Source organism: Podarcis bocagei (genome assembly GCF_964188305.1).
Source record: "Podarcis bocagei genome assembly, chromosome: 14".
Taxonomy (NCBI): domain Eukaryota; kingdom Metazoa; phylum Chordata; class Lepidosauria; order Squamata; family Lacertidae; genus Podarcis; species Podarcis bocagei.
The window spans coordinates 8,633,025-8,658,701 of NC_138139.1; the positions used below are offsets into that span (position 1 = coordinate 8,633,025).

Below are 25,677 nucleotides of genomic sequence, written 5' to 3' on the forward strand. Positions count from 1 at the left end.
AGTGGGTCTCAGTCAAAAGATTCCATATCAGATTTGGAAAGTTGAGTTCATCTAAGACAGGAAAAGCTAATGTGATACCTTCCAAGTGTTGTTGTAGTCCAGTTCCCATCTGCCCCACCTAGCCCAGCTAATGGTCAGGGATGGGATATATAGTCCAACAACTTCTGGAGGGCAAAGTGTTTGCTTTTCCTGATTTAAAGCATAGATGGTGTAAAAAAATAAATCTCATAATGTCTAGGAACCCAGGGTAGCCCAGGGTTAGCCAACATGATGTCCTTATTAGACTCCAGATCCCATCATCCCTCTCCATTGATCATACTGGCTGGGGCTGATGGGAATTGGAGTCCAACAACATCAGCAGGGAACGATATTTGTCTACCCTTAGTGTAGACAATTGGCTCTTGTTAGAGATAACCCTTCATTGCTCAGCTTAAAGAAACTATCTTTCATTTTGAAAAGCCAGGATAAGTTTCTTATTGTAAAGGACTTGGAACATACAGGCAAGCTCATTGATCATTTTTCATTACTTCTGTTTTCTTGCATAAATATTTTCTCAAGGACAGACTCGACATTTTTACATAGGTGGGTCCAGTATTTTAAAGTCTGGAAGAATAAGGGTACAATATCTTCCAAGTTCAGGTTTTTGTGTATTCCCTTGGAGTTTAGCAAGTTGTCCATCACTTTAATATGCACTCTGAGAAACTCCAACTCATCAAGATTTGGGTGGCAGCTGGAACATGCCTAGAGTACTTCTTCATAGATAGTGCCTTGGGTGCAAAAAGTTGATGATTTCTTTTTCTTTTTCCTCTTTCCCTGTGTCCCTACCTGCCTCCCCAATCACATTCTCTCTCATTAATTCACTGTTTGTCTGGGGGTTGTCTGCATGTTGAATTCTGGTGCTGCATCTGCCCACATCTTTCTCCTTGCATGAAAAATAGGATGGGGACATTTCCATTTCTGTAGTGACGCAATCCATCTAATAGATGTGACTTTGCTGTCATGTTCCATATCCGCACCATACTCTTCCCCCACCCAAAACAACGCAGCTCATCTTGCCAAGTAACCCTGTTAAATCTCCTGCAGAATTATGAACCAGATGAGCTGACCAAAGAGATGGCCCACCTGGAAGGACTAATGAAGGACCTTAATGCCATCACAACAGCATGACCACCTTCCCCAAGAAAGGACTCCAAATCCTGTTTCACAGGTCTTGGGACTTAATCTTGGAGCACAAGGAAATGTACAAAGACTAGGGGACAGCACAAGAGGGATATTCAACCAGCTGCAGTATCAGTGCCAATGCTGGTTAACCAAGTGACTTTTCTATTCATTACCTGAAATGAACCTGTTGGAAAGTTGGATTCCACTTCCTGCTAAGATTTTGCAAGAAATGGCTGAGGGAGACGCGCCGATGTGATGAAATCCAGTATACAGACAAAGAAGTGGACTTAGCATTAATTTGAGTCAGGTTTTGTCTCAGTGCTGTGACCTTCCCTGCATTTTCAGTGTTGGACATTCACATTTATGTACAATTTTATTTGTGTGTTTTTATTTTATTGTATCTTTTTTATTAAAAAAAAGTGTAACCTGAAGAAAAAGAAATTTGTGTTGTTTCCCACAGCCTAGACAGATGTTTGATTGCTTGTTCTATTGTGTACGGGAATTCATTGCCAGTGTGGAATGTTCAGTTTGTTTTATGTTTTATTTTTTATTTTTAGTGTGTGTATAATTATATCACCTTCCAGCAGTTAATCCATGACCTTGGGGGATGCTGCATCGCTATTTGTAAGCGTTTTTATTTTTATATTATAATTATTAAAAGCCTGACTAGATTCTCTCTCATCACTGTGAGATTAGCTGCCTGTTTGGATTGAAATCTAACACTGAGAAACTTTTTGTTTGTTTTATGTTTGCCTTTTCAATATGGGGTGGAGGTAGGCACTGGGAAGGAAGCCACTGAGTGGAAAGAGGTTTAACTGTACAATACAGCTTGATCCATATGAGTAGCCCCAACATCCCTTGGAGAATGCCCAGATGAGCAAATGTAATGTGCAAAGCGAGTGATTCTGAATAGTAATTGCAACAATTCCCTCATCACAGTGATTGGGGAAAGTGCTACAGTTATCACGGGAATGGCCCCTGACTGTGTCTGTGATTATCAGTTTGCACATTACCTCTGCCTGTGTAAGCACATACCAGGAGACACTTGGCACTACTCATGTGAACAAGAAAACCTATTGTGCGGACAGGCTCTAAGTCGTGAAACAGATTTTTTAAAAACAACAACAACCTATCATTTGCTTTGTGAGCTACTCATTAAGTGTGTCTGGCTATTAAATGGATGGGGGCTGGAAGCTTTATTGAGAAATGTAGGGTTGTTTAGCATCAGATACCACAGTGTGTCTTGGCAGCAGAAATTTCTGTTTTGATGTTTTATTTGAAAGATAACCTCTTTAACATTTACATTGCATCTTGAGTTTTATTCCAGATCTTTTAATGTACAGAGGTTAGTAGTAGATTGGGGGGGGGCACTTTTCCCTGTAGTTGTACACCGTCCCATAGGTCTTCAAAAATACCTTCAGTGTTAAACCACAAATTAGCAAAACGTCTTTTGCAGGCTTATTTATTCTAAACAGAAACAAAACCTAGGTGTACAATGTTTGTGACTCAGGTGCCGCTTGGAAAAAAAAAAGGGAAGCTAAAAGGAGATGTTATTTCCTTTATACTATTTGCTGCCCAGTTTGACATACCACCATCCTCTCTATAGGGTCGTGACTTAACATAATAAAAGAGACTGATTTTGTAAAAAAAAATCCCGCTGCTTTTGGAATTCAGGTGTACACTCAAAAGGGTTGGAAGGTGGAAAAGAAGCAAAAGGTAGTTTTCTTTAGCAAATTTGTTCTGTGTAAAGCAGTGTTATTTTAGGGTCAGTATTAGCAGTGTGGTTGGAGGAAATAGCCCATAACCCTTGGAGTTTGCAGTGCTCTGATCTCAGGCAGACTTCACTGGATCCTTTAAATTTCCATGTGAATAAGGCTAGAATGGTTTTTATTACTGGCTAACTCAAGTTTGAAAACACCCAGCCACTGCTCTCTACTGAGAACCAGTATCAGGAGAGAATTACTTACAGGGATGAAGAGGTAGGGGACAGGAGGGATGCTTAACCCTTCCCAGCCCTTCCCTTTCTTTCCCTGAAGCAACTCCTTCAAGCTGCTTCCCCTTCACAGAGTTCCAGACTCGTATTTGCTTCTGGCTTTGTATCAGCAGATTCATCTTGAAGATTTCTTGGAAGCAATTATGGAAAATAGGGATGCCGACAGACTAAAATTGACTAGTGGTTTCTGATGATGAGCACTGAAGAAATGTATTAATTCATTCTGATTAGCAGCTATAACATATGCATAAGAAAAGCCATTTATTTTTAAATACTGTATTGAATTTACAATGAGATAATTAAGTGCCATGTTCACCTAGCTCAGTGTTCTGTCTTCCAACAGTAAACATCCTGATGCCCCAGAGACATTCACAGTCATAGTACGTGGGTGTAGATTCCTCCCCAGTTTATTCTCATAGGTTAATAGGATGCTTATTTTGGGTTGGGGCAGTCAGCAAAAAGTCCATCATAAGAGCAAACTGGCACACCTGCAAAATAGGCATTGAGTAAAATTAGATGAGGTTTGGGTTGGGGAGAGAGAAGGATTCAGACACTGGCCTGGATCCAATTATCTGTTCTCTGTATGTGTGGTGGAGGTTTTTATTTTCCTTAATACTTTGGTATGCAGAAGGAAGGGGAGAGGTGCCACACACACACACACACACACACACACACACACACGCCTCATAAATCAGAAAGAGCTTCCAGTGAGGGAGAGGAGAATTTTTTAATAGTACATTAAAAGGCCCACAGGTGTTGAAATGCACTTCTCTGGATCTGGGCTATTTGGTATGATCCAGAGCCCTGTATAATCAGGGTGGGCATCTATAATCAAAAGGGGCTTCCCATTCCTGCGAAAGGGAATGTTCCACATGGCTGTTTTCCTTTGTACATGCAAAGTTCTTGTGAAGAACAGGAAATCCTTTGCGTAGGGTCCTCATTGCGTCCACTGAATTCAGTTAGTGCACGCATTCCGCTCCTCAGATGTGTACATTTCTCTTTCATATCTATACCCAAAGAAATTCCATCATGTGTACTCAGTATTTCCCCCACTGGTGGATTTTTGTGAATATATTGCTACTTTACGTCGAACACCATGAATGTCAATATTGCCATGAATCTGGGAATGGGGTGGGGGATATTTTTAATAATAAAACAACTGTTCAAAGTTGGTTTTTTAAGGTTAAAACAAAAAAGGAAACATTTATTCAAGTCAGTGTACAATATGTATTGCACTTTTTCACATTTTAACACTGTTTTTTACATATCTTGTGATTTTAAATTTGGAACATTGTGTATCTTGTAGTGTCATAGCTAAGCTGCTCTGCGGCAGCTTCCTCCAGCTGAATATGGAGAAGGGGGTGGGAAGACCTCTGTATATTGTTTTACAGTTCTGATGTAGGAGAGTTCTGAGGACTGCTGTAAACTTCTTCCTTTCTGTACATTTTTTTTCCTGTAGTATTTGCTGTATACTCTATAAATTTTTAATACTGTCATGTTTATTATTTGGTATTGGATATCCAATACACTTTTTTAATCTAATCGAGTTCTGCCTTTGTCTAGAGTTTTGTTTGTTTGTTTTTTTAAAAAACTTTTGCCCTTGCATTTTAGCAGTGTCCCTCGATGACTATTTAATAACACTGAAGCCCCAGTTACGTTCTGGAACAAGGGTGCAGTGTTTCAGAATAATTTCTTTAAATTACAATGTAACTGAACCATTTATAATTATTTTAACCTGTTGGAATTCTGGTCCAGAAATGAAGACACTGATGTTAGTCACATATCCCTTCTTCCATCATGGAAACCACAAGAAGAAGAAGAAGAGTTTGGATTTTATATCCTGCCTTTCACTCCCTTTAAGGAGTCTCAAAGCGGCTAACATTCTCCTTTCCCTTCCTCCCCCACAACAAACACTCTGTGAGGTGAGTGGGGCTGAGAGACTTCAGAGAAGTGTGACTGGCCCAAGGTCACCCAGCAGCTGCATGTGGAGGAGCGGAGACGCGAACCCGGTTCCCCAGATTAGGAGTCTACCACTCTTAACCACTACACCACACTGGCTCAGTGTGGTATACATTTTGTTCTCAGGAGGGAACCCATCCATGCATTGACCCAGACACAAACCTGCTTAGCTTCAGCAATATGGTGGCCTCAGGTGCCTTTAGACCACACTCTGCGACACAGCTGTTAGACACAGAGCTCAGCACTGTTTCACTAAATTGTTTGAAACAATTGTTAGAAAGGGCTTTGTATGTTTATTCAGCTGGAAAATGGGAGTTAATTTATATGTTTGTCTATTTATTTAAAGTGTTTATATCTGGCCTCTTTGTAACCAAGAGTACAAGGTGGCTCACAATAATTCAACAAATTTAGCAATAACATTCAACTAAAGAGCTGGAAAAAGCTACAAAATTCAATTTAAAAATGGAGTAACTACAAAGATAGCCGGTCATACTTGTCTCTCTTTGCTCTGCCCTCTTCATACCTCTGTGGGTTCCGGGAGACCAAGGATGGAGGGGAGTTGGTCACAGCAGGATGGGGAGACCTTGCCTGGCTTCTTCAGCAGCCTGCTTCCACTCTGCCTCTTGACTCCCATCTGCTTCTGCCTCTGTTTCTGGACTGCCCTCTGCCACAGCCTCTTCCTGCTCACTAAACTCTTGTTACCTCTTCAGATTCCGACACTTCTTCCCTGCAGACTGCTCTCTCTTCTCCCTCTGACCTCCCATCATTGTCCCACCACCAATGCCTGTGCCCCTAAAGGCATCCGGCCCTCGGGATGAAAAAGATTTCCCATCCCTGGACTGGAATGGGAAGTGGTTCCTTTGTTTTTGAAAGACTGGTGACAGCACTAAGCCAGCAGTAAATTATACCAAGCAAGTTGAAGTTAGCAAAAAACAGGATCTGCACAGGAGGCCTAATGAGCGCAGCAGCTCATCTCCAGCAGGTCTTGCCCCCATGAAGCAGTTGATGAGACTGAAGGCCCCCACCTCCCCACAGCTGCCCTAGTCGCCTCCTCTCCAGGGTTTCTCCCATGTAATCTGAGACTGCGCCTGCATGAAGCTAACTTCTCTGCCCTCTTCATGCCTCTCCTGGTTCTGGGAGACCTGAGGAGAGGGAAGCTTGTTGCAGCAGTAGGGAGAGGCACCTGTGCCTCTTCACCAGCCAGACTCCTCTCTGCCTCTTGGCCTTCGTCCTCTCCCACTTCTGTTTCTGAACTTCTCTCTACTACAGGCTCTCCTAACCCCCTGAGTCCTGTTACCCCTTTAGCTTCCAACATCTCCTTCCCCCAGTCTTTTCCCTCTCTTCCCTCTGACCATTTATTGTCATCCTACCACCACTTCCCGGGTTCTGAACCTTCTTCCCCTGGGGGGGTTCCCCAGCTGGTTCCCCACCACCACCACTCTGTGACTACACCAGTCCACGACAACAGGATTCCTTTCTTTAAAAAATTGCCCCACTTGCAACCTAAAGTGCTACCACCTTTTCTGCCACTGCAGAATCCCTATTGCTTCATTTCCCGGCAGCCGTACACAGCAGTCGAACTGCAGAGGGGAAGAATAAAATAATACCACCAGACCATAATGATCACCTCAATGAAGACGGAGCGACAGGTTGGACGAGGCTTTTGCTCACCTGCTAATTTTCTTGTCAGGCTGGTGTTTAATTAGCTATTCTCTCCCAGCCATTAAGCCACAAATGAGGTCTCCTTATCATCCACTGCTGCGTTGTCACGGCAACTGGTATTTTTAAGTCATCCTGGGATCCCATTTCCCTTGTACTTAGCAAAAAAATAATCTCAATCACTATTAAGGATAATGCCAGGAAGCGGCTGAAGTGGGGGGAGAGAGAAGAAATGGAGGACAGGAAGTGGAATCTCTGGTCCACTTTGTCGCTTAGACTTATCCCAGCCAGTTCAAGGCCGCATCGTAAAGATGCTTGAAAGCACAGCAGAAAGCGGTCACCTGGACTCCCCCTCTGGAAATCAGCTTCTAGATAGATTTTGCTTGGAAAGGCAGTGCCCTCTTGCGGTCATAACAGGAATATGCGAAAGAAATCATTTGCCAAATTGGTCTGTCTTATAATTCTACTATTCAAGTAGCAAAGGGGAGGGTGGTTGCCGCCAGGGCAGCAAAATGTACCTACTGAGAATAGACACCTGCCCCCCATGCAGACTAGCTCTGGGGGTGGGGGGCATTTTCTCCCCTCTGCAAAACATTACCATATTGCAGCTAGGTCAGAATCCATGCTTTTGCATTAATCAGGTATTTCCCTGCATCTGCTACCTCTGTTTCTTCCTCACATCTTTTTCTAGATTGTGAACTGCCTCACTCTTTGTAAAGTGCCGTGCTATGGATGGGGCTGTATAAATATGAGGATGGACATGGATTCAAATTGGAAAAAGACAAATCAGGCCTGTTCAGAGGGATTGAGGTGTGAGTTGATGTGGGCTGAGACAGATGGATAGGTTGGGTTGGACAACCCAGAGCTATCTGGAGCTGTCATGGGGCAGCCATCAGAGAGGAAAACCCATCTTCCCAAGAGAAGGTAGCAGGAGCCTGACTATTCCTTGCTCTCCTTCCTGCCTGATGCCCCCACCCAAAAGGATTGCTCCTCAGCATTCATCAGAGGCATCAGTCTTTTGGGTTGCAGGGTGCTCCCTCGAGGCTCCAATACTTTGGCCACCTCATGAGAAGAGAAGACTCCCTGGAAAAGACCCTGGTGTTGGGAAATATTGAGGGCAGAAGGAGAAGGGGATGACAGAGGACGAGATGGTTGGACAGTGTTCTCAAAGCTACCAGCATGAGTTTGACCAAACTGCGGGAGGCAGTGGAAGACAGGGCTCTTTTTATGTCCTAATTTGAGGACAGGATCCGAGGTGCTGTGGGTGGCCCCCAGGTTGGCCCGGGGCAAATTGATCTGATTGGAAGCCCCACATCAGAACCACAAGGTGGATGTGTACAGCCCTGGCATGTACAGCCATCTCTTCTGTGTGTGTGCTGTGTCTAGGGCCATGGCTCACTGCTTGCATGCAAAAGAGCTGGGTTCAAACTTCGGCATCTTGTGGTTGGGCTGAAGTTCTTTCAGAGCCACCACACTGAGCTAGATGGGCCCAAGGGTCTGACTCTGGTAAGGCAGGTGCCCGTGTTCCTGACTGTACAAACCAGGACTGCTGGTGGGTTCTCCCTCCCTTACTTCATCAGTAGTGGTGATAATAGTAATAGTAAAGGTAAAGGTACCCCTGACCGTTAGGTCCATTCGCAGACAACTCTGGGATTGCGGTGCTCATCTCGCTCTATAGGCCAAGGGAGCTGCCGTTTGTCCGCAGCTTCCGAGTCCTGTGGCCAGCATGACTAAGCCACTTCTGGTGAAACCAGAGCAGCGCATGGAAACACCGTTTACCTTCCCGCCGGAGTGGTACCTATTTATCTACTTGCACTTCGTGCTTTCGAACTGCTAGGTTGGCAGGAGCAGGGACCGAGCAACGGGAGCTCACCCCGTCGCGGGGATTCGAACCGCCAACCTTCTGATCGGCAAGCCCTAGGCTCTATGGTTTAGACCACAGCACCACCCGCGTCCCTTGATAATAGTAAGTACATAAATAGCCCATCAGCCCAGTACTGCCCACGCTGTCCAGCTGGTTTTCCAGGGTCCCCCAAATGAATCTTTCCCAGGCACAACTGCCTTTTGTACCCTCTTGCTTACACAGCATGCACTTGACGGGGGCTCAGGAGAGAGAAAAGCACATTTCACCGTGTTCCTGCCTCATTTCCTGCAGATGCCAGAGGGCTGCGCATGGAGAGGGGAGGAATCCTACCTTGCCCAGCCTGGATGCTTTAAATGCATCTCTTTCCTCTTCCATCTATCCACCCATAAAGGACGCAGCAGGGAGGAAGGGAGGGAGGAGGGCGAGGGTGAAGGAGAGGGCACCTCCCTGCTTCAGGGTTTCCCAGAGCGCAGCGGCGGCCAGCCTGCAGCAGCCGCCCTCCCGCTCAACGCTGTGTTCTGCTTGCCTGGTGTTTCCATGGAGCTGGAGAGCACAAGGGGCTCCGCAAGGCTGGGATCTTCCGAAGCAACATTGATGCTGGGGGAGGGAGAGGGGATCCCTGCCGGCTTTATATGCGAGTGTGTGCCTGAGAGAGGAGGAGGGCCTTCTCATTTATGTGCTCCTAAAATCCAGGCTTCATGTACTGCTATGGGGAACCTCTGGCCCAGGTTGAGGTGGGCAAATACAGTGGTACCTCGGGTTACAGATGCTTCAGGTTACAGACTCTGCTAACCCAGAAATAGGACCTCAGGTTAAGAACTTTGCTTCAGGATGAGAAAAGAAATCATGCAGTGGTGGCGCAGCAGCAGCAGCGGGAGGCCCCATTAGCTAAAGTGGTTGTTGTTGTTTAGTCGTTTAGTCGTGTCCGACTCTCTCTGACCCCATGGACCAGAGCACGCCAGGCACTCCTGTCCTCTACTGCCTCCCGCAGTTTGGTCAGCCTCATGTTGGTAGCTTCGAGAACAGTGTCCAACCATCTTGTCCTCTGTCGTCCCCTTCCCCTTGTGCCCCCCATCTTTCCCAACGTCAGGGTCTTTACCATGATGTGGCCAAAGTATTGGAGCCTCAGCTTCAGGATCTGTCCTTCCAGTGAGTACTCAGGGCTGATTTTCTTAAGGATGGATAGGTTTGATCTTCTTGCAGTCCATGGGACTCTCAAGAGTCTCCTCCAGCACCATAATTCAAAAGCATCAATTCTTCGGCGATCAGCCTTCTTTATGGTCCAGCTCTCACTTCCATACATCACTACTGGGAAAACCATAGCTTTCACTATATGGACCTTTGTTGGCAAGGTGATGTCTCTGCTTTTTAAGATGCTAAAGTGGTACCTCAGGTTAAGAACAGTTTCAGGTTAAGAACGGACCTCCAGAACGAATTAAGTTCTTAACCCGAGGTACAACTGTAAATGCTCTTAAGATTTTCCCCATGCCATACACACCCTCCACACCTGCCTGCTCCTTGGGTGTTTCTCTGCCTGGCTAAAATGTGTCCTTCAACTCTGGTGATGCCTCTCGCTTGCCTGAATGGAGGATAGAGGTAGGTAGGTTTGTGGAGGTAGAAACAAAGGTAAAATGTACATTTATTGCTCCGCCCACTTTTTGCCTCTGGCTCCGCCCATTCCAGCTTCAGCGTTCAGGTTGTCGGGGGGTGTGCAGCCCCCCAGACTGTAGGAGCCTCCCTGACTCCTGTCTTACACCACGTATCTTATTTCTTGCACTTGAGTTGCAATATTGTTGAGTGCGAGTGGTTTATTTACACTTGCTTCCTGGTTTTAATGCTTGAGGCAGCGAATGGTTGTAGTGGTTGTGTGAAATGGATGGTTAGTGTGGCTGGATGCACAGTTGGGTGGTGTTGCTTGGAATCTTAGCTGTGCTCTCCAATTTTCTATTATGTTTAGGCATACGGATATTTTCATGTATTTTGTTATGTGAACCATTTGATGTGGTTTTATTGCACTTAAACCACTTTGAGGATTTTTTTTTTGGATAGCAAAAAAATGGAAACAATAACATCAATAATACCAAAGGAACAAATGTTTGTGCAGATTTCAGGCATTATCACAAAGAAGAAGGAAACATTTAAAATATCAGCTCATGGTGCCAGAAGAGAAGGCCAGGATTCTCTCTTGCCATCCATATAATTTTCATTAATGATAGTATGCGTGAGAAGTGCCCAAATGAGAAATTTGGTTGTCCTACGAATCTTTTGCTGCATTTTAAAAGGCTTGCATACCACGTCTGTGCGCGAGCTGAATTATATAAAAGAGAAGCACAGGGATCACAGCACCTGTGGCTGTTGCTTCATTCAGCTGCTTGTTCTAAATCATGGGTAGGCAAACTAAGGCCCAGGGTCCGGATCCAGCCCAATCACCTTCTAAATTTGGCCCGTGGACAGTCCGGGAATTAGCATGTTTTTACATGAGTAGAATGTGTCCTTTTGTTTAAAATGCATCTCTGGGTTATTTGTGGGCCATAGGAATTCATTCATTTCCCCCCCAGAAAATATAGTCCGGCCCCCCACAAGGTATGAGGGACAGTGGACCGGCCCCCTGCTGAAAAAGTTTGCTGACCCGTTCTAAATGGTCACTGTCCTTACAACAGGCTCCTCCAGACAGACCTATTCACTGGGCATTCATCCTGATCTGCTTGCACAAAGGTTAGGCTAAATCTGGTCTTTACTGAGCATTCACTCTGATTGGTTTGTGGTGAGGCTCTATCACAATGACTCATCCTGATTTGCTTGCTGCAGTGAATGAATGATGTACGCAGTGAATGGGAAGAAATGGGCGGGGGCAGGGGCGGGGAGTGATATAATACATACATTGCCATACAAACAAACCAGCATGAACATGCAATAAGGAGCAGATACAATCTATGTTCCAGATATGCTTTGTGCAAGCAAAGCAGGATGAATTTTCAATAAACAGGTTGTTTGGAGGAGCCCCAAGACACTCGTGGGGCAATGTGTGAAGGGCACTTTGGAAAGTGAGGAAGGTAGGATTATATCAAGAGTGTTGGTGAGGGCAGTGATGGGCCTCTCCCTTTCTCCTGTGAGAGTGCTAGTGAAAAACGAGGATGACGAATGGAAAAAATTGTGCCCCATTTTCCCTAATGACCTGGCCTCCACCGCATCTTGATACTGTCCTTCAGAGTCTGGAAACTTGACCAAGAAAGCAGATACAGAAACAGAGGATGGCATATTTTACTAAGATTTTGTTTTATTATGTCTGTTTTTATATTTCAAACCCCAACCCTACAGCACTTCCCCACCCCCCAAAAAACACAACCCCCTGAACTTTTTAGCTACTGGGTCAAACCTAATGGGGGTCTTCAGCTGTGGTTAGTGATTTGGTACCTGCTGCAGCAGAATTCAGAAACCTGAACATCGTTTATCGTCAAACCAAGCCAAAGCACCTGTCTACAATGGGTGACTTTTTCTCAATTCCAAGAGAGGCAGTTGGGAAAGCAGGTGGCTGGGGAAAGGAGGAACAGGGGCAAGGGGGGGGGGAGTACTCTGAATGCAGATGTGACCATCCCAGTTTCCAGGATGTGCTCAAAGATGTGGTATTGCACAGCACATAATTCTTCACTGTACTGGCCACCTGCAAACTATTCACCTTCATCCCTGGGAGACAAGCTGTTGAGTTCTATCAAAATATCTTGATTACCAGTGGGGGCCGGGGGGGAGAGAAAAATCTTCAAAGCTGATCTCTCCATTTTGGTTGCAGGTGCCTTCGTTTTTTCCTTTGGGGGAATGAGATGGGGCACAATACTCCTCTACACCGTGTAGGCAACACGGTGGTCTGCAGATGTTGCTGGTCTGCGGCTCCATTGGCCAGGCTAGCTGGGGTTGAGGAGACTTGGAAGAAGAAGAAGAAGTTTGGATTTGATATCCCGCTTTATCACTACCCAAAGGAGTCTCAAAGCAGCTAACATTCTCCTTTCCCTTCTTCCCCCACAACAAACACTCTGTGAGGTGAGTGGGGCTGAGAGACTTCAGAGAAGTGTGACTGGCCCAAGGTCACCCAGCAGCTGCATGTGGAGGAGTGGAGACGTGAACCCGGTTCCCCAGATTGCGAGTCTACCGCTCTTAACCACTACACCACACTTGGAGTGCAACAACATCTGCAGGGCACCACATGGGCTACTCCTCCTTAAGCATTTTGAAAAGGATGGTGTGTGCCATGGAAGCAATGGGGCCAATTGTATTGTTGCCTTTTTACACGCACCTTGCTTAGCTCCAGATGTCTCGGGGAAGCAGGTGTGCCTCCCTCCTTTTGTCCTCACAACAACCCTGTGAGGTAGGTTAGACGGAAACAGATTGGCTGGCCTAAAATTAGCCAGTGAGCTTTGATGCTAAGGGGGGGGGGGATTGGAACCCAGGTCTCCCTGGTCTGACTCCTGACGCTCCAACCTGCTACACTTCACAGGCCTAAGTTTAGACATGTTGAATTTGCTGCATTGCTTTCAACCTGCACTTAATCGCAACAACTAACTTTAGCTGCCTATGGCCCCTTCAAGGAAGGTCAGTATTGGCATATATTTTAAAACTAGAATATATATACATATATGTATGCGCAGGTTTGTATGCATATGGATGCATATGTGTTTGCAGCATACACACATCTGTACACACACACATCTATATAGCTGTATTATCTGTTTTAGTAGAAAATATCCCCCTCCCCTCCCCCCCACCGAGTTCCCTTGAATCTGTAAGGAAGACCGAAGCTTGAATTACACCTTAGTTCCAACCCAGCAAAGCGCTTAAAAGCAGGAGCAGCTGGCTATATTTGGGGGGCAAACATTCGGAGATAACAGGCACATATCAAGAGGTTTTTTTGTGGTTTTCTTTTTTTGCAAAAACAAAATTTTGGTATAAAATCAAGCGAACTGGGGAAAGCCCAGGGGAGCAGGAAGATTCCACAATACTATTGTTCTGGTGAGTTTTGGCACCGCTGCCTATAGCCTGGCTGTCTCCTAACTCTTTGCTCTGGATCCGTGGAACAGCAGAAAGAATCTTGGAAAACCTGGGTAACAAAGAGGAGCAGGACGACTCGGTGGAAAACAAGGTGCAAGAGATGGAGAGGCCATTTCCCCCTCCAGATATGCACAGACACATGTTGGAAGGAAGGTGGAGGTGGGGAAGCTGGGAAGATGAAATGGATTGGTACAGGAGCGATGAGGTTGCAGCATGGGATATCTGCCCACCAGCTTGGTTTATCCATTAAGGACTTGTCTTGGGCCATGGAGACCTCTGTTGATCAGGGATGCTCAAAAATCTACCTATGCTCAGAGATGCTCAAAAATCTACCTGTGTGCTCCTGCACACAGGATGCTCCCAGCCTTGCGGGAGTTTTATTGCTCATTATCATTGTACACAGTAAAGTCTGGTTTCTGCAGCCCTTTCAAAACAAGGGCAGAAACACATATATGGCAGGGCTGGTGCAATTGCTGAGCGCGTCGTCATAAAAATAGGTATTGATGGGAGGACACCCTCCAACTGTGTGTGTGTGTGTGTGTGTGTGTGTGTGTGTGTGTGTGTGTGTGACGCCGGCTGTGATTCCTTGGTGGTGTGATGGACCGAGTGTGATGGGACTGTCAAATACATTTTCTTACTGAATGCTCCCCCCCCCCGCCCCCTGCAAGCCCTTGGCTTCCACACAACAGCAGGCAGCTCATCACAGCCTTGTTGCCATGCTAAGAGCACTGCAATGCCCATGGATGTGCCAGCCAGTCTGATGCAAGAAGGTTGGACGCACCTTTGTAGTTGGCGCATCACATGAACGGAAATGAACGGTAAAATGGGAGGTCCCTTGTTCAGTGGGCAAGCAAACGCTCTCATCATTTTGCACTCTTTGCTGAGGTTGTCTGTTGCTGCTAGAATTTCAGCAGGGCATAACAGGCCCAAAGAGCCCCACTGGCCAGCCATGCAATGATGGATACAATGGAAGAACATTGAAAGTATCATGTTTGGCCGAGAAGGAGCTTAGAAAAAAAACCCAGAGCTTCTGAAAGCAACAAATGCATTAGGAACAAAGTCTTACTAATGCCCTTCCACAAAACGCAGCAGAAACTGAGTACTGACATCAAATGTTTTGCAGACCTCTGAATCCCAAGTTTTGCCATGTCCCAGTATTGATTTCTGAATTTGCTTGCTCCTCCCCTCCCCTTCAAAGTCTTAGTGGCGAGTTGACTAGGTGGAACTATTTGAAGTTTGCTTGCTGTTTTCTGGGGTGAGTTTTTAAAACCCAAACACAATGTTGTGGTCCTGAGGCTGGAATCTGAAGTGAAGGATGAGCACAGGTTAGGTCGGAGAAGGGGGACCTGTGACCCTCCCAGATACTGTTGGACTCCAATTCCCATCATCCTCCAGCAGCACGGACAATGGTCAGGGATGCTGTGAGCTGTAGTTCAATAGCATCTGGAGGGTGATGGGTTATTTCCTTTCGCAGCCCCTTCCCTATGTGCCATTCACTATTCCATTGAAAGCTGTGCAGGGGAAAGAAGACAAGCACTTGTAGTCCCCCCCCCCCCAGTAGGGTTCAGTGCAGAGGGTGAGGTGTTATAGGGATGGAAGGGAATCTGTCAATTTCGGTTCTGTCACCTTCTCTTCTTTTCCCAATCTTAAGTTCAGTTCTCCATTTTGCAGCAATGTGTGATTTGTTTTTAAGTCCTCTTGAAAATTCACCAGCATTTCCCCCAATTGATGCATTTTTGCCTGCTGTTTTGACTAATGCACATTTCTGCAAGCAATCTTCCCTAACATAATGCATTTTTAATGCCATTTCCACAAAAATATTCATTTTAATGCACAATTTTGACTAATATACAATTACAATTGTTATTCAGTTAAGTTAGAGAACTGCATTGCAAAATTCAGGTAAATGTGAATTTTGAATAATAGCTGTTTTGGTTAGCATACTATTTCAGAAAATGTGAATTTGATAGCTTTGCCTTTAAATGCAAACTGAATCAAATTTCCCCTCCATCCCTAGAGAGGTGGATGTGTGTGTGTGTGTGTGTGTGTGTGTGTGTGTGTGAGAGAGAGAGAGAGAGAGAGAGAGAGAGAGAGAGAGAGAGAGAGAGACAGACTGAGTGAGTGTGTTTTCAGCAGAAAAACAACAGGGGACAGGGGTGGAATAGGTTTAAGAAACCCCTCCACAAATTTAGTGGAAAGAGGGTCTAAAGGTATGAACCATTTTGATTCTGGCAATTTGTAAAAGTTTGGTTCAACGTATTTCATTCCCCCTCAAGGGGAGTGAATTCTCGTTTCTTCTTACTTGTATATCTTTCTGAGATCCCACGTGTAACCTCTTCAGATGTAATTGGAAATTTGGCATGTGGACACGGGATTCCAGATCTTATCAACTCAAGAGGTGACCCCTGGATTCCTGGCACCGATTTACATCAATGAGAGATCTGTTTCTCCAAAGGGAGCCAATTTTCTTATCTTTATCCTTTACATCAGCTGCACATCTACTCTCTGAGTTGTTCTTATTATTATCACATATTGATTACATTCCTTCCCCCACCCCCCAATCTTTTTCTCCATGTAGTAAAATACTCTATAAAAGAAAGTGACTCAAAATCTATATCTCTAAGAATACCTGGTTATCTTTTTTGCTGCTGTTGTTCTCCTTATTATTTTTTTAAACCTCTAATCATAGTTAGCTTGAAGAAAACAAAGGAAGAAAATGGGAGTCATGTAAAAGTCTATTGGGATCTAAAAAGCACAAATGAAATAAAACCGGCTCCTCCAAACTGTGGCCAAGAGGGATGGCGGCCAGAAAATGTAGGTGAGGGGGAGAGAAGGAGAGCATCTCATAAATTGGAGGGCAGTTTCGATCGGATGGGCTCTCGTTCCCCAGTGAGCCCTATAGACCCTTTCCTCCCTTCGACAGCAGTCACGACAGCAGTCAGAGGTGGGGGGATGGTGCAACTGGCCTCAAATGCAGGTGGCGGAGGCAGTGAACCTGAGGACATCTGGCGTGGTAGAGTCACTCGCCCTGGTACAGAGCTGTATGGCTTCCCTAGAGGCCTGGTCCCTCCTCCTCCTCCTGCTCCCCCTCCTCCAGAGAAAGATGAGAAACTAGAAACAGATTCCCTAGAGGAGAGGGGAGAAGAGCCTCGGCTTAAAGTCTGAGCCGTTTCATGGGGCAGAGATGGATGGGAAGCAGAGATGAACTTGAGGTCCTGGCTTAACCGTCCTGGTGGAAGCGGCGGCGGCGGCGTACTCCTGGGCTGAAGGACCTGTAGAGGTGGACTGGAGGTCTGAGGCATCAGCAGAGATCCGTGGGAGCCCCTTGCCCCAGAAGGGGCACACTGCAAAGTCCTGGCTGCAGCACATTGACTAGGAGGGCTAAGGCCTGAGGGTGGGAACAGCGGAGGAGGGGCACCGGCGGGCTGTTTCAAAGGAGACATAGAGGCAAAGGGTGACCTTTCGTGGTGCAACTGAGCTACGGTCGCAGCAGGAGAAGCGGAAGGTCCTAATGCACTTGGCTGGGTTTGGCACGAGGCCGATGGGGAGCCTCTGGAGGCCTGTGCCAGCTGGCTTAAGCTGGAGGGTGGTGGGCTTGAGGAGGGAGGCAACGGAAAGTGGTTCGTCCCTCCCAGGGCTCCAGTTCCTGAGAGTTGCTGGGCCTGGCCTGGCTGGGCGGGCTTGTTGCTGCAAGCGGCTTGGGTGCAGCCAAGGGGGCTGCCGGGGGAATTGGAGGATAGCTGGGGGAAGGCGGTGGATGGCGAACTAGCAGGGGCCTTCTGGAAGGGGCCAAAGCCACTCAGGAGATTGCTGTCGGGAGCCTGCTGCTGAGCCACCCCTTCTGGGGAATTTGAAGGTCCCTGGTGCAACAGGCCCAGGCCTGCCGAGGAAGGGCTCCCCAAGGGCTGCTGCTGAGTCGAGGCAGCCGACAGAGAGCCGGTCGAAGCCCGGTGGAACTGGCCCAAGCCGGCCGAGGCCGTGAAGCCAGCCAGCTGCTGGATCTGGAAGGAGGACGACGAGAGGGTGTCTGCCCCCGGGGTGTGCTGCTGGGATTGCGTGCTTGAAGGGGAGCCCACGATGGAAGGCCCGGCTGAAGACACCAAGGAGTGAAGTCTCCTCAGCTGCCTCGGAGTCTGGTTCGGGGCCTGCCCCAAGGAACCCAGAACAGAGACGGGCGGGCGGAAAATGGCCGCCGGGAGGCGAGGGTGGTGGGTGAGAGCTATTGCTACAGATGTGGTGGCCGCTGCGGCTTGCAAAGGGGCCTGGATCAGTGGCGTCCAGATAACTGGCGTGGGGGTCGATGCGGCGGCGGCGGCCTGGACGTTATGCGCACAGTGGGCCATCTCTCGGTCATGCTGCACGATTTGCTGGATGATCTCGTTCTCCTGGTAGTTGAAGACGCCCGAGTTGAGATCGTGCTGGACTTTGTGGAGCAGGATGGAGTTCTTCTTCCCTGTGAAGGAAGCAGAAGAAAATTAAGAACTGCAATGAGGGGCCTCCTAGAGGCCCAAAACAGAGATCACCAACGTTTTGGGGGTGGGGTGGGTCGGAACCATACCTACATTGTAACCATGTGCTCACCCCACCCTATTCTTCTTTCAAGACCAGTTTGAGGGAGGGGAGCAGTGGAAGAAAAGGTCACTGAGTCAAGAGCTGAACCCCATTCCCCCAGATCCTAGTTTAATACTCTCACCAATATACCACATTGGCGTAAAGGTAAAGGTAAAGGTAAAGGTACCCCTGACCATTAGGTCCAGTCGCGGACGACTCTGGGGTTGCAGTGCTCATCTTGCTCTATAGGTCGAGGAGCTGGCGTTTGTCTGCAGACAGCTTCCGGGTCATGTGGCCAGCATGACTAAGCCGCTTCTGGCGAACCAGAGCAGCACATGGAAACGCCGTTTACCTTTCCGCCAGAGCGGTACCTATTTATCTACTTGCACTTTGACGTTCTTTTGAACTGCTAGGTTGGCAGGAGCAGGGATCGAGCAACTGGAGCTCACCCTGTTGCAGGGATTTGAACAGCCGACCTTCTGATCTGCAAGTCCTAGGCTCTGTGGTTTAACCCACAGCGCCACCCGCGTCCCACATTGGCATACTTGACTACAGCTCCCTTCATCCCTGATTGCTGGCCATGCTGACTGGGGGCAGCAGGCTGGGGAAGGCTGGTGGCCTTTCTGCCCAGGGTTTCTTTTCAGCAGGAACTCACTGGGACTCAGTTCTGGCACCTCTTAGGTGGGCTCCATTGCCATGGTAAGAGAACAAGGAAGGTGTTCACGGTGAGTTCCTGGCACCTCTTTTTCTAGAGAAATAGCACCGCATAGGTCTGATCCACTGTAGCTGCCCTTAAGTTCTTTTGTTATGTTCTTCTCCCTCCATTACATTAGCGACAAAGTCAGGGAAGCATTTTCTCGTTTCTTATCTGCTGCAAAACAAATGCAGGAGAAAGAAAGCGTTTTCATTTTCTTCCTGAGCAATGTTCCCGAAAAAGTGTGCGCTTTGTTTTAGAAAGCTGTTCGAAGTTTCACAAAGAATTTGGGCACATTGAAAAGGGAGAGGGCGAGATTTATGAGGAATAGCCAAGTCAGGTGCAACCAGCCTCAAGATCTCTCTCTCTCTCTCTCTCTCTCTCTCTCTCTCTCTCTCTCTCTCCCTCCCTCCCTCTCTCTCTCTTCCCCGCACCACCCCCGACAGGGCTCCAGCACATAATGCAAAGTGTGTGCGCCATTTGGGGTGGGGAATGAAGTTATCCACAACTGTATCACTTAATCACATTTTAAGCTTGCAATTATTAGCATTTTCCAGTGATTAACAGCAGCCTTTGTGTGTCCCTCTGATTGTGTCCTGGTCATGCGCCTTTTTGCTGTGCTTTAGAAATCCAGGCAGCTACAGGCCTCCCCCCACCTCAAGTCCTTTTGTATTCTTGCATTGTTCTTGGATGCCCACATCATGGAACAGCAGCAGCCCTGCAGTTCTCAAGTGGCATCGCTGGAGAGATTTGTGGAAGCTGAATTTAAAACACACACAACTCCCCTCCCCCACTTTGGATACAGCGTTGGGTTGGAATAGTGCTGGCTGCACAATTTCTATTGTGCTCTTCTGAATTCACCTGTGTTGCTTCAGCAAATAATAATAATAATAAATTTTATTTATACCCCGCCCTCCCCAGCCAAGACCGGGCTCAGGGCGGCTAACAACCAATAATAAAAACAAGTTGATTAAAATACAACATTAAAACATTAAGATGCAGCCTCTTCACAGGAGGAGAAAGGAAAAAAGAAAGAGGGGGAGGGAATCAAATTGATTCTAAGCCAAAGGCCAGGCGGAACAACTCTGTCTTACAGGCTCTGCAGAAAGAAATCAGATCCCGCAGGGCCCTGGTCTCATGAGACAGAGCGTTCGACCAGACTGGAGCCAGTGTTGAAAAGGCCCTGGCTCTGGTTGAGGCTAATCTAACTTCCTTAGGGCCCGGGACCTCTGTTGTTGTTGTTGTTTAGTTGTGTCCGACTCTTCATGACCCCATGGACCAGAGCACACCAGGCACTTCTGTCTTCCACTGCCTCCCGCAGTTTAGTCAAACTTATATTTGTAGCTTTGAGAACACTGTCCAACCATCTCGTCCTCTGTCTTCCCCTTCTCCTTGTGCCCTCCATCTTTCCCAACATCAGGGTCTTTTCCAGGGAGTCTTCTCTTCTCATGAGGTGGCCAAAGTATTGGAGCCTCAGCTTCAGGATCTGTCCTTCCAGTGAGCACTCAGGGCTGATTTCCTTCAGATTGGATAGGTTTGATCTTCTTGCAGTCCATGGGACTCTCAAGAGTCTCCTCCAGCACCAGAATTCAAAGGCATCAATTCTTTGGCGATCAGCCTTTATGGTCCAGCTCTCACTTCCATACATCACTACTGGCTGGGACCTCTAGAGTGTTGCTATTTATGAACCTTAAGGCACAGCTACAGATGCAGAACATACTCAAAACTCACCTGCTCCTGTGAAAGTGTGCAGCCCACACATCCATGCGCCTTGTCCCCAATGCCACACCCAAACGTTCCACAGAGACAGTATGAGACCTACCTAAGCCAAATCTACCTAGCACTTCCTCTGGAACTTCTAACCAGGCAGAGAATGCGTAGGAAGGGCTGTTGCTCAGTGGCAGCCACCACTGCCTCTTGCGCTGCATGAAGAAGTACTAGGTAAAATAGTGTGCTGTTGTTGCACACACATTAAGAACACAGGGAGCTGCCTTATATGGAGTTGGAGCATTGACCCATCTCATTCAGTATTGCCTACACTGACTGGCAGCAGCTGCTCAGGGTTTCAAATGGAGGCTCTTTCGTCTGCAGCAGCACAACCAGACACCTTCATCTGCCCCAGCTGCAGCAAAACATGGCTCTCCCATATCAGTCTCTACAGCCACAGCAGGTGCTGTGAGCTTCCAACAGTTGGACATCAGTGCCAAAGGCACACTCCTCCATCACCTCCTGAGACAGACGGATGCAAAGTCAACCTGAAGATGCCAGGGATTGAACCTGGGACCTTCTGCCATGCAAAAAGGATGCTCTACCACTAAGCTGTGGCCCATCCCCAAGAAAGCAGCGCTGAATGTTATGCATGAGTTAGGACATAGACGGATGGGTGAGAAAATGAAGGACAGCACACCCACATCTGCCATATGTAGAACCAGGAGCCAAGTAACCTGCATTAAAAAATAATCAAAATTCTGCGCCAAGGTAAACCAAATCCTGCTTTTCAAGAAAAACTGCAAATTTGGTCGATTAGTATAGTTTTTGTCTCTTTCTATTAAAGTCACTGGGAAGAATAAAAAGCAACCCAAAGCACTGGAGTTCTACTTCCTGCCATTCCACCTGACACCAAGAAACGTTAGGCTTTGAAGATTTCACCCGACAACAGCTACATGTTTAATGGTTTTGTCTCTGCAGCCAGGAGGGCTGAAAGCTTCAGTCTTTTGTTTATCTCTCTTGCATGGTTGAGGGGGAAATGAGTTTGGCTTTGTTTGTGTATTCAGATTATCTACTCTCCTGGATTTGTTGGTGAAAGAAAGTTGAATAACGACAAGGACTAGAAACTTGCTTTTTAAAACATAGAAGCTGAGAACCTCTGGATGCTGAATTTTGCTTCCAGTGCTTCCTTATACCTATGAGTTTGCATAGTATGAGTTGGCAGGTAACTCAATAACCATGTGAGCCACTTACCAATTCTGTCCAGTCTGTCCAGGGCCACTGTTTCAAAAGCCCTCCTCATCATGGGATACTCCTCAAGCACCTCATTAAAGTTGTCCACCGAGAGGGAGTAGAGGCGGCAGTAAGTGTCTGCTCTCACACTCGCCGTCCGCCGGCCACGAGTCAGCAGGCAAATTTCTAGAATGACATAATAAACACAATGGCATTTATTCCTTTGCAAGTGCATTTATGTCAGGGTGCCAGCCAGCAATAAATCACAAGAAGGAAGTGAAGTTAACGCTTTATTAGAAGAAGCAAGGAAGACCTGCTGAGGGGTACCAGACCTAATGAGTATGGCAACTCTTCTTGGTAGGTCTTGGCCCTTGGAGGCAGTTGTGGAGACTGAAGATCCACACCTTCCCACAGCTGACTAAATCTCCTCCTCACCAGGTCCTTCTCAAACAATCCGAGACTCCACTGACACACCTTTCTATGCTCTTCACTCTTCATACCTCTTCTGGTTCTGGGAGAAAAGGGAGGAGGGGAGATTGTTGCAGCAGGAGGGGGAGACCCCCATGACTCTTTACCAGCCTGACTCATCTCTGCCTCTTGGTCTCCCTCCTCTCCTGCTTCAGCTTCAGCTTCTGCCTCTGATTCTGAACTTCCCTCTGCCACAGACTCTCCCTGCTCACTAAGGCCTGTTAGCCCTTCAGCTTCCGACACCTCCTGTTCCCAGTCTTCTGCCTCTGACCACTCATCATCATTCCACCACCAATCCCCTGGCTCTGAGCCTTCTTCCATTGGGGGTTTCCCAGCTGGCACCCCCCACCATTCTTCTGTGTCCAGTAATTCAGAATTGCAGCCAGAGGGTCCCTATTCTCCAAAACCCACTGAATGGGTGGTCTTTCTCAGACCCAGAGCCATATTCCCTTCTGGACAATATTCTGAAGGGTGTATATCACTGACAAGCAGGGCAAGAAGCAAAAAAAGGCGGGCAGTAGGATAGATTGCACACATACTCATGCAGCCCTCCACCTAGGCAAGCAAGCAATAGGTGTCATCAGAGTTCAAATACACATTCCAGCTAGGCAAAGGGTGCAAGTCAGTATCAGTAAGGGGTGTGGCCTGGGGAGACCCCCAGAGAGCAGGGGTAGGCAACCTAAGGCCCGGGGGCCAGTTCTGGCCCAATAGCCTTCTAAATCCGGCCCGTGGACGGTCTGGGAATCAGCGTGTTTTTACATGAGTAGAATGTGTCCTTTTATTTAAAATGCATCTCTGGGTTATTTGTGGGGCATAGGAATTCATTCATTTCCCCCCCAAAATATAGTCCGGCCCATTTTCACTCCCCCCAAATATAGTCCAGCCCACCCAAATATAGTCCAGTCTGAGAGATGGTGGACCGTACCACGGCTGAAAAATGTTGCTGCCCCCTGTCCTAGAGGGTCACAGCTTGCCCCTGGAACCTTGACCAGAGCGGGTTACTGTGAGTTTATGCCATGATGTTGTTAGGCCAGGAATGTCCTGGGCGAAGAATTAACTCTTTATCGTCAAAAGTACACATACAAGTTAGGGAAAGGCATGTCCATCAGTCCTATGTCTCTCATTACTCCTAATGAGACAGGAGTACAGTGGTGCCCCGCAAGACGGATGCCTCGCAAGACGGAAAACTCGCTAGACGAAAGAGTTTTCCGTTTTGGAGGTGCTTTGCAAAACGAATCTCCTATGGGCTTGCTTCGCAAGACGAAAATGTCTTGCGAGTTCCTGCGGGGTTTTTTTCCTTCCCCCCTTTTTCTAAGCCGCTAAGCCGCTTATCAGCTGATCCGATAAGCCGATAAGCCGCTAATAGCACTAATAGCGCTAATAGCGCTAATCCGCTAATCCGTCAATGGGCTTGCTTCGCAAGACGAAAAAACCGCTAGACGAAGAGAATCACAGAACGGATTCTTTTTGTCTTGCGAGGCACCACTGTAATGAGATCTGACGAGACAGGAACTCAAATGGAGAGGCCCGGCCCCGGCTTATGTATCTCCCCCTACCCAAGCTGTGAGCAAGCAGGAAGAGAGGGTACCTGCATGTAACCTCCCTCTTCAATCCTCTCCTGGTCCTGGGAGACAGTGGAGCCAGGAGGGGGGCAGGAGAAGGGGGCGTAGAAGCCCTTGACTCTGCACAAACCTGACCTCTCTCCCTCCCCCTGCACCTGTTTTTCAGTCTCCCATCCTGCAACTTCTCCTGCCCCTGACTCTAGTCTCCCGACTGCTACAGGCTCCTCTGGATCAGGGATAATTAATAATAATAATAATAATAATAACAATAATAATAATAATAATAATAATAATAATAATAATAATAATAATAATAATAATTTCATTATTTATACCCTGCCCATCTGGACAGGCCTCCTCAGCCACTCTGGGTGGCCCGCAACAGAATATTAAAAATAGGATCAAAATCAAACATTAAAAACTTCCTTAAAGAGGGTTGCCTTCAGATGTCTTCTAAAAGTCAGTTGTTTATTTCCTTGACATCTGATGGGAGGGGATTCCACAGGGCGGGCGCCACCACCGAGAAGGCCCTCTGCCTGGTTCCCTGTAACCTCACTCCTTGCAGTGAGGGAACCACCAGAAGGCCCTCAGCACTGGACCTCAGTTTCTGGGCAGAACAATGGTGGTGGAGACGCTCCTTCAGGTATACTGGGCTCATTCAGGTATACTTTAGGGTTTTAAAGGGCAGCACCAACACTTTGAATTGTGCTCAGAAATGTACTGGGATCCCTTCTTCAAAGTCAGTCTCCAACCCAGCTTCTCCCGGTGCCCCCTCCCCAGTAACCAGCCACCACTCCTCCGTGTGCAGCCAGTCCCTGACATCTTATCACACCTGTTTTGAGCTGCATATTCATATACCGTATTTTTCGCTCTATAAGACACACTTTTCCCCTCCTAAAAAGTAAGGGGAAGTGTGTGTGTGCGTCTTATGGAGCGAATGCAGGCTGTGCAGCTATCGCTGAAGCCATAACAGCAAGAGGGATTGCTGTGCAGCGATACCTCTTGCTGTTCTGGCTTCTGGGATAGCCGCGCAAAGCCTCTTCAGGCCAACAGGAGCGTTCCTCCCAATGCGCTGAAGAGGCTTTGTGTTGCTTTTGCTGAAGCTTTGCATTGCTTTCTTCAACAACATTTGATTCAGAATATTTTTTTTTCTTGTTTTCCTCCTCTAAAAACTAGGTGTCTTATGGTCTGGTGCGTCTTATAGAGCGAAACATACAGTACATAGTGATGATAGATACGGAATTGTTATACTTGTTCTAAATGTCTGGCTAGAACAATCGCTAGTGCATTTAAGACTGCCTTCTCTGTAATTTCCTATACGCACCAGTGCTGTATAATCTCTCCCCACCCCCCTCGATTCAGTGAAGTATATAATCACACTCCTTTCTTTGGTTCTTTTGCTTATAGGGCGAACTATCTATCTGGTAATTTCCTCACTGTTCTCACCTTTCTCCTACATAGTAATTCATTCATCTAATTAGCCACTTGTGTTCTGCTATCAAGCATCGTTCCAGGCATGGCTAGTTCATTCAGCGCATGCTAATCACCTCTGCTACACAAGTGGGAACAGAAGGTCATGACACATCTTGCCAAAGCCAAGTCCCTCTGGGGCCGAGGGCTGACGCCGCTTGATCTGACTTACGACCTCATGATCAGAGCGGGTTACGGTTGCCTGTCCTGGTGGCATTTGAGCCAAAGGCACTTGTGACTCCCCCTCCAAACCTGACACCAGGTAGCGATGGAGGAGGAATTCAATCTCCTCCTGCATTTTAATGAGGAAGAACCT

The 25,677-nt window shown here is 47.2% G+C and overlaps 2 protein-coding genes and 1 long non-coding RNA gene across 11 annotated transcripts in view; 2 read left to right on the top strand and 1 right to left on the bottom strand.

Moving 5' to 3' along the window:
• The window catches only part of NEO1 (neogenin 1), a 108,505-nt gene extending 103,805 nt beyond the window's left edge, over positions 1 to 4,700 (top strand). For 7 of the 8 annotated variants that reach the window (XM_081169185.1, XM_081169186.1, XM_081169179.1 and 4 more), the window contains one exon: positions 1,084 to 4,700. In XM_081169185.1, the coding sequence (XP_081025311.1) occupies positions 1,084 to 1,167 (84 nt within the window). In that variant the 3' untranslated portion in view covers positions 1,168 to 4,700. Of the gene's footprint in view, positions 1 to 938 lie in introns of all 8 variants that reach the window. The other variant, XM_081169181.1, reaches the window with a different exon arrangement.
• LOC308572846 overlaps positions 1 to 25,677 on the top strand; it is a 198,965-nt gene that overhangs the window by 165,233 nt on the left and 8,055 nt on the right. The window lies entirely within an intron of this gene.
• The window catches only part of HCN4 (hyperpolarization activated cyclic nucleotide gated potassium channel 4), a 123,044-nt gene continuing 113,766 nt past the window's right edge, over positions 16,400 to 25,677 (bottom strand). For both annotated transcript variants that reach the window (XM_081169194.1, XM_081169193.1), the window contains 2 exons: positions 21,883 to 22,047; positions 16,400 to 18,129 (listed from right to left, as the gene is read on the bottom strand). In XM_081169194.1, the coding sequence (XP_081025320.1) occupies positions 16,520 to 18,129; positions 21,883 to 22,047 (1,775 nt within the window). In that variant the 3' untranslated portion in view covers positions 16,400 to 16,519. The remainder of the gene's footprint in view (positions 18,130 to 21,882; positions 22,048 to 25,677) is intronic.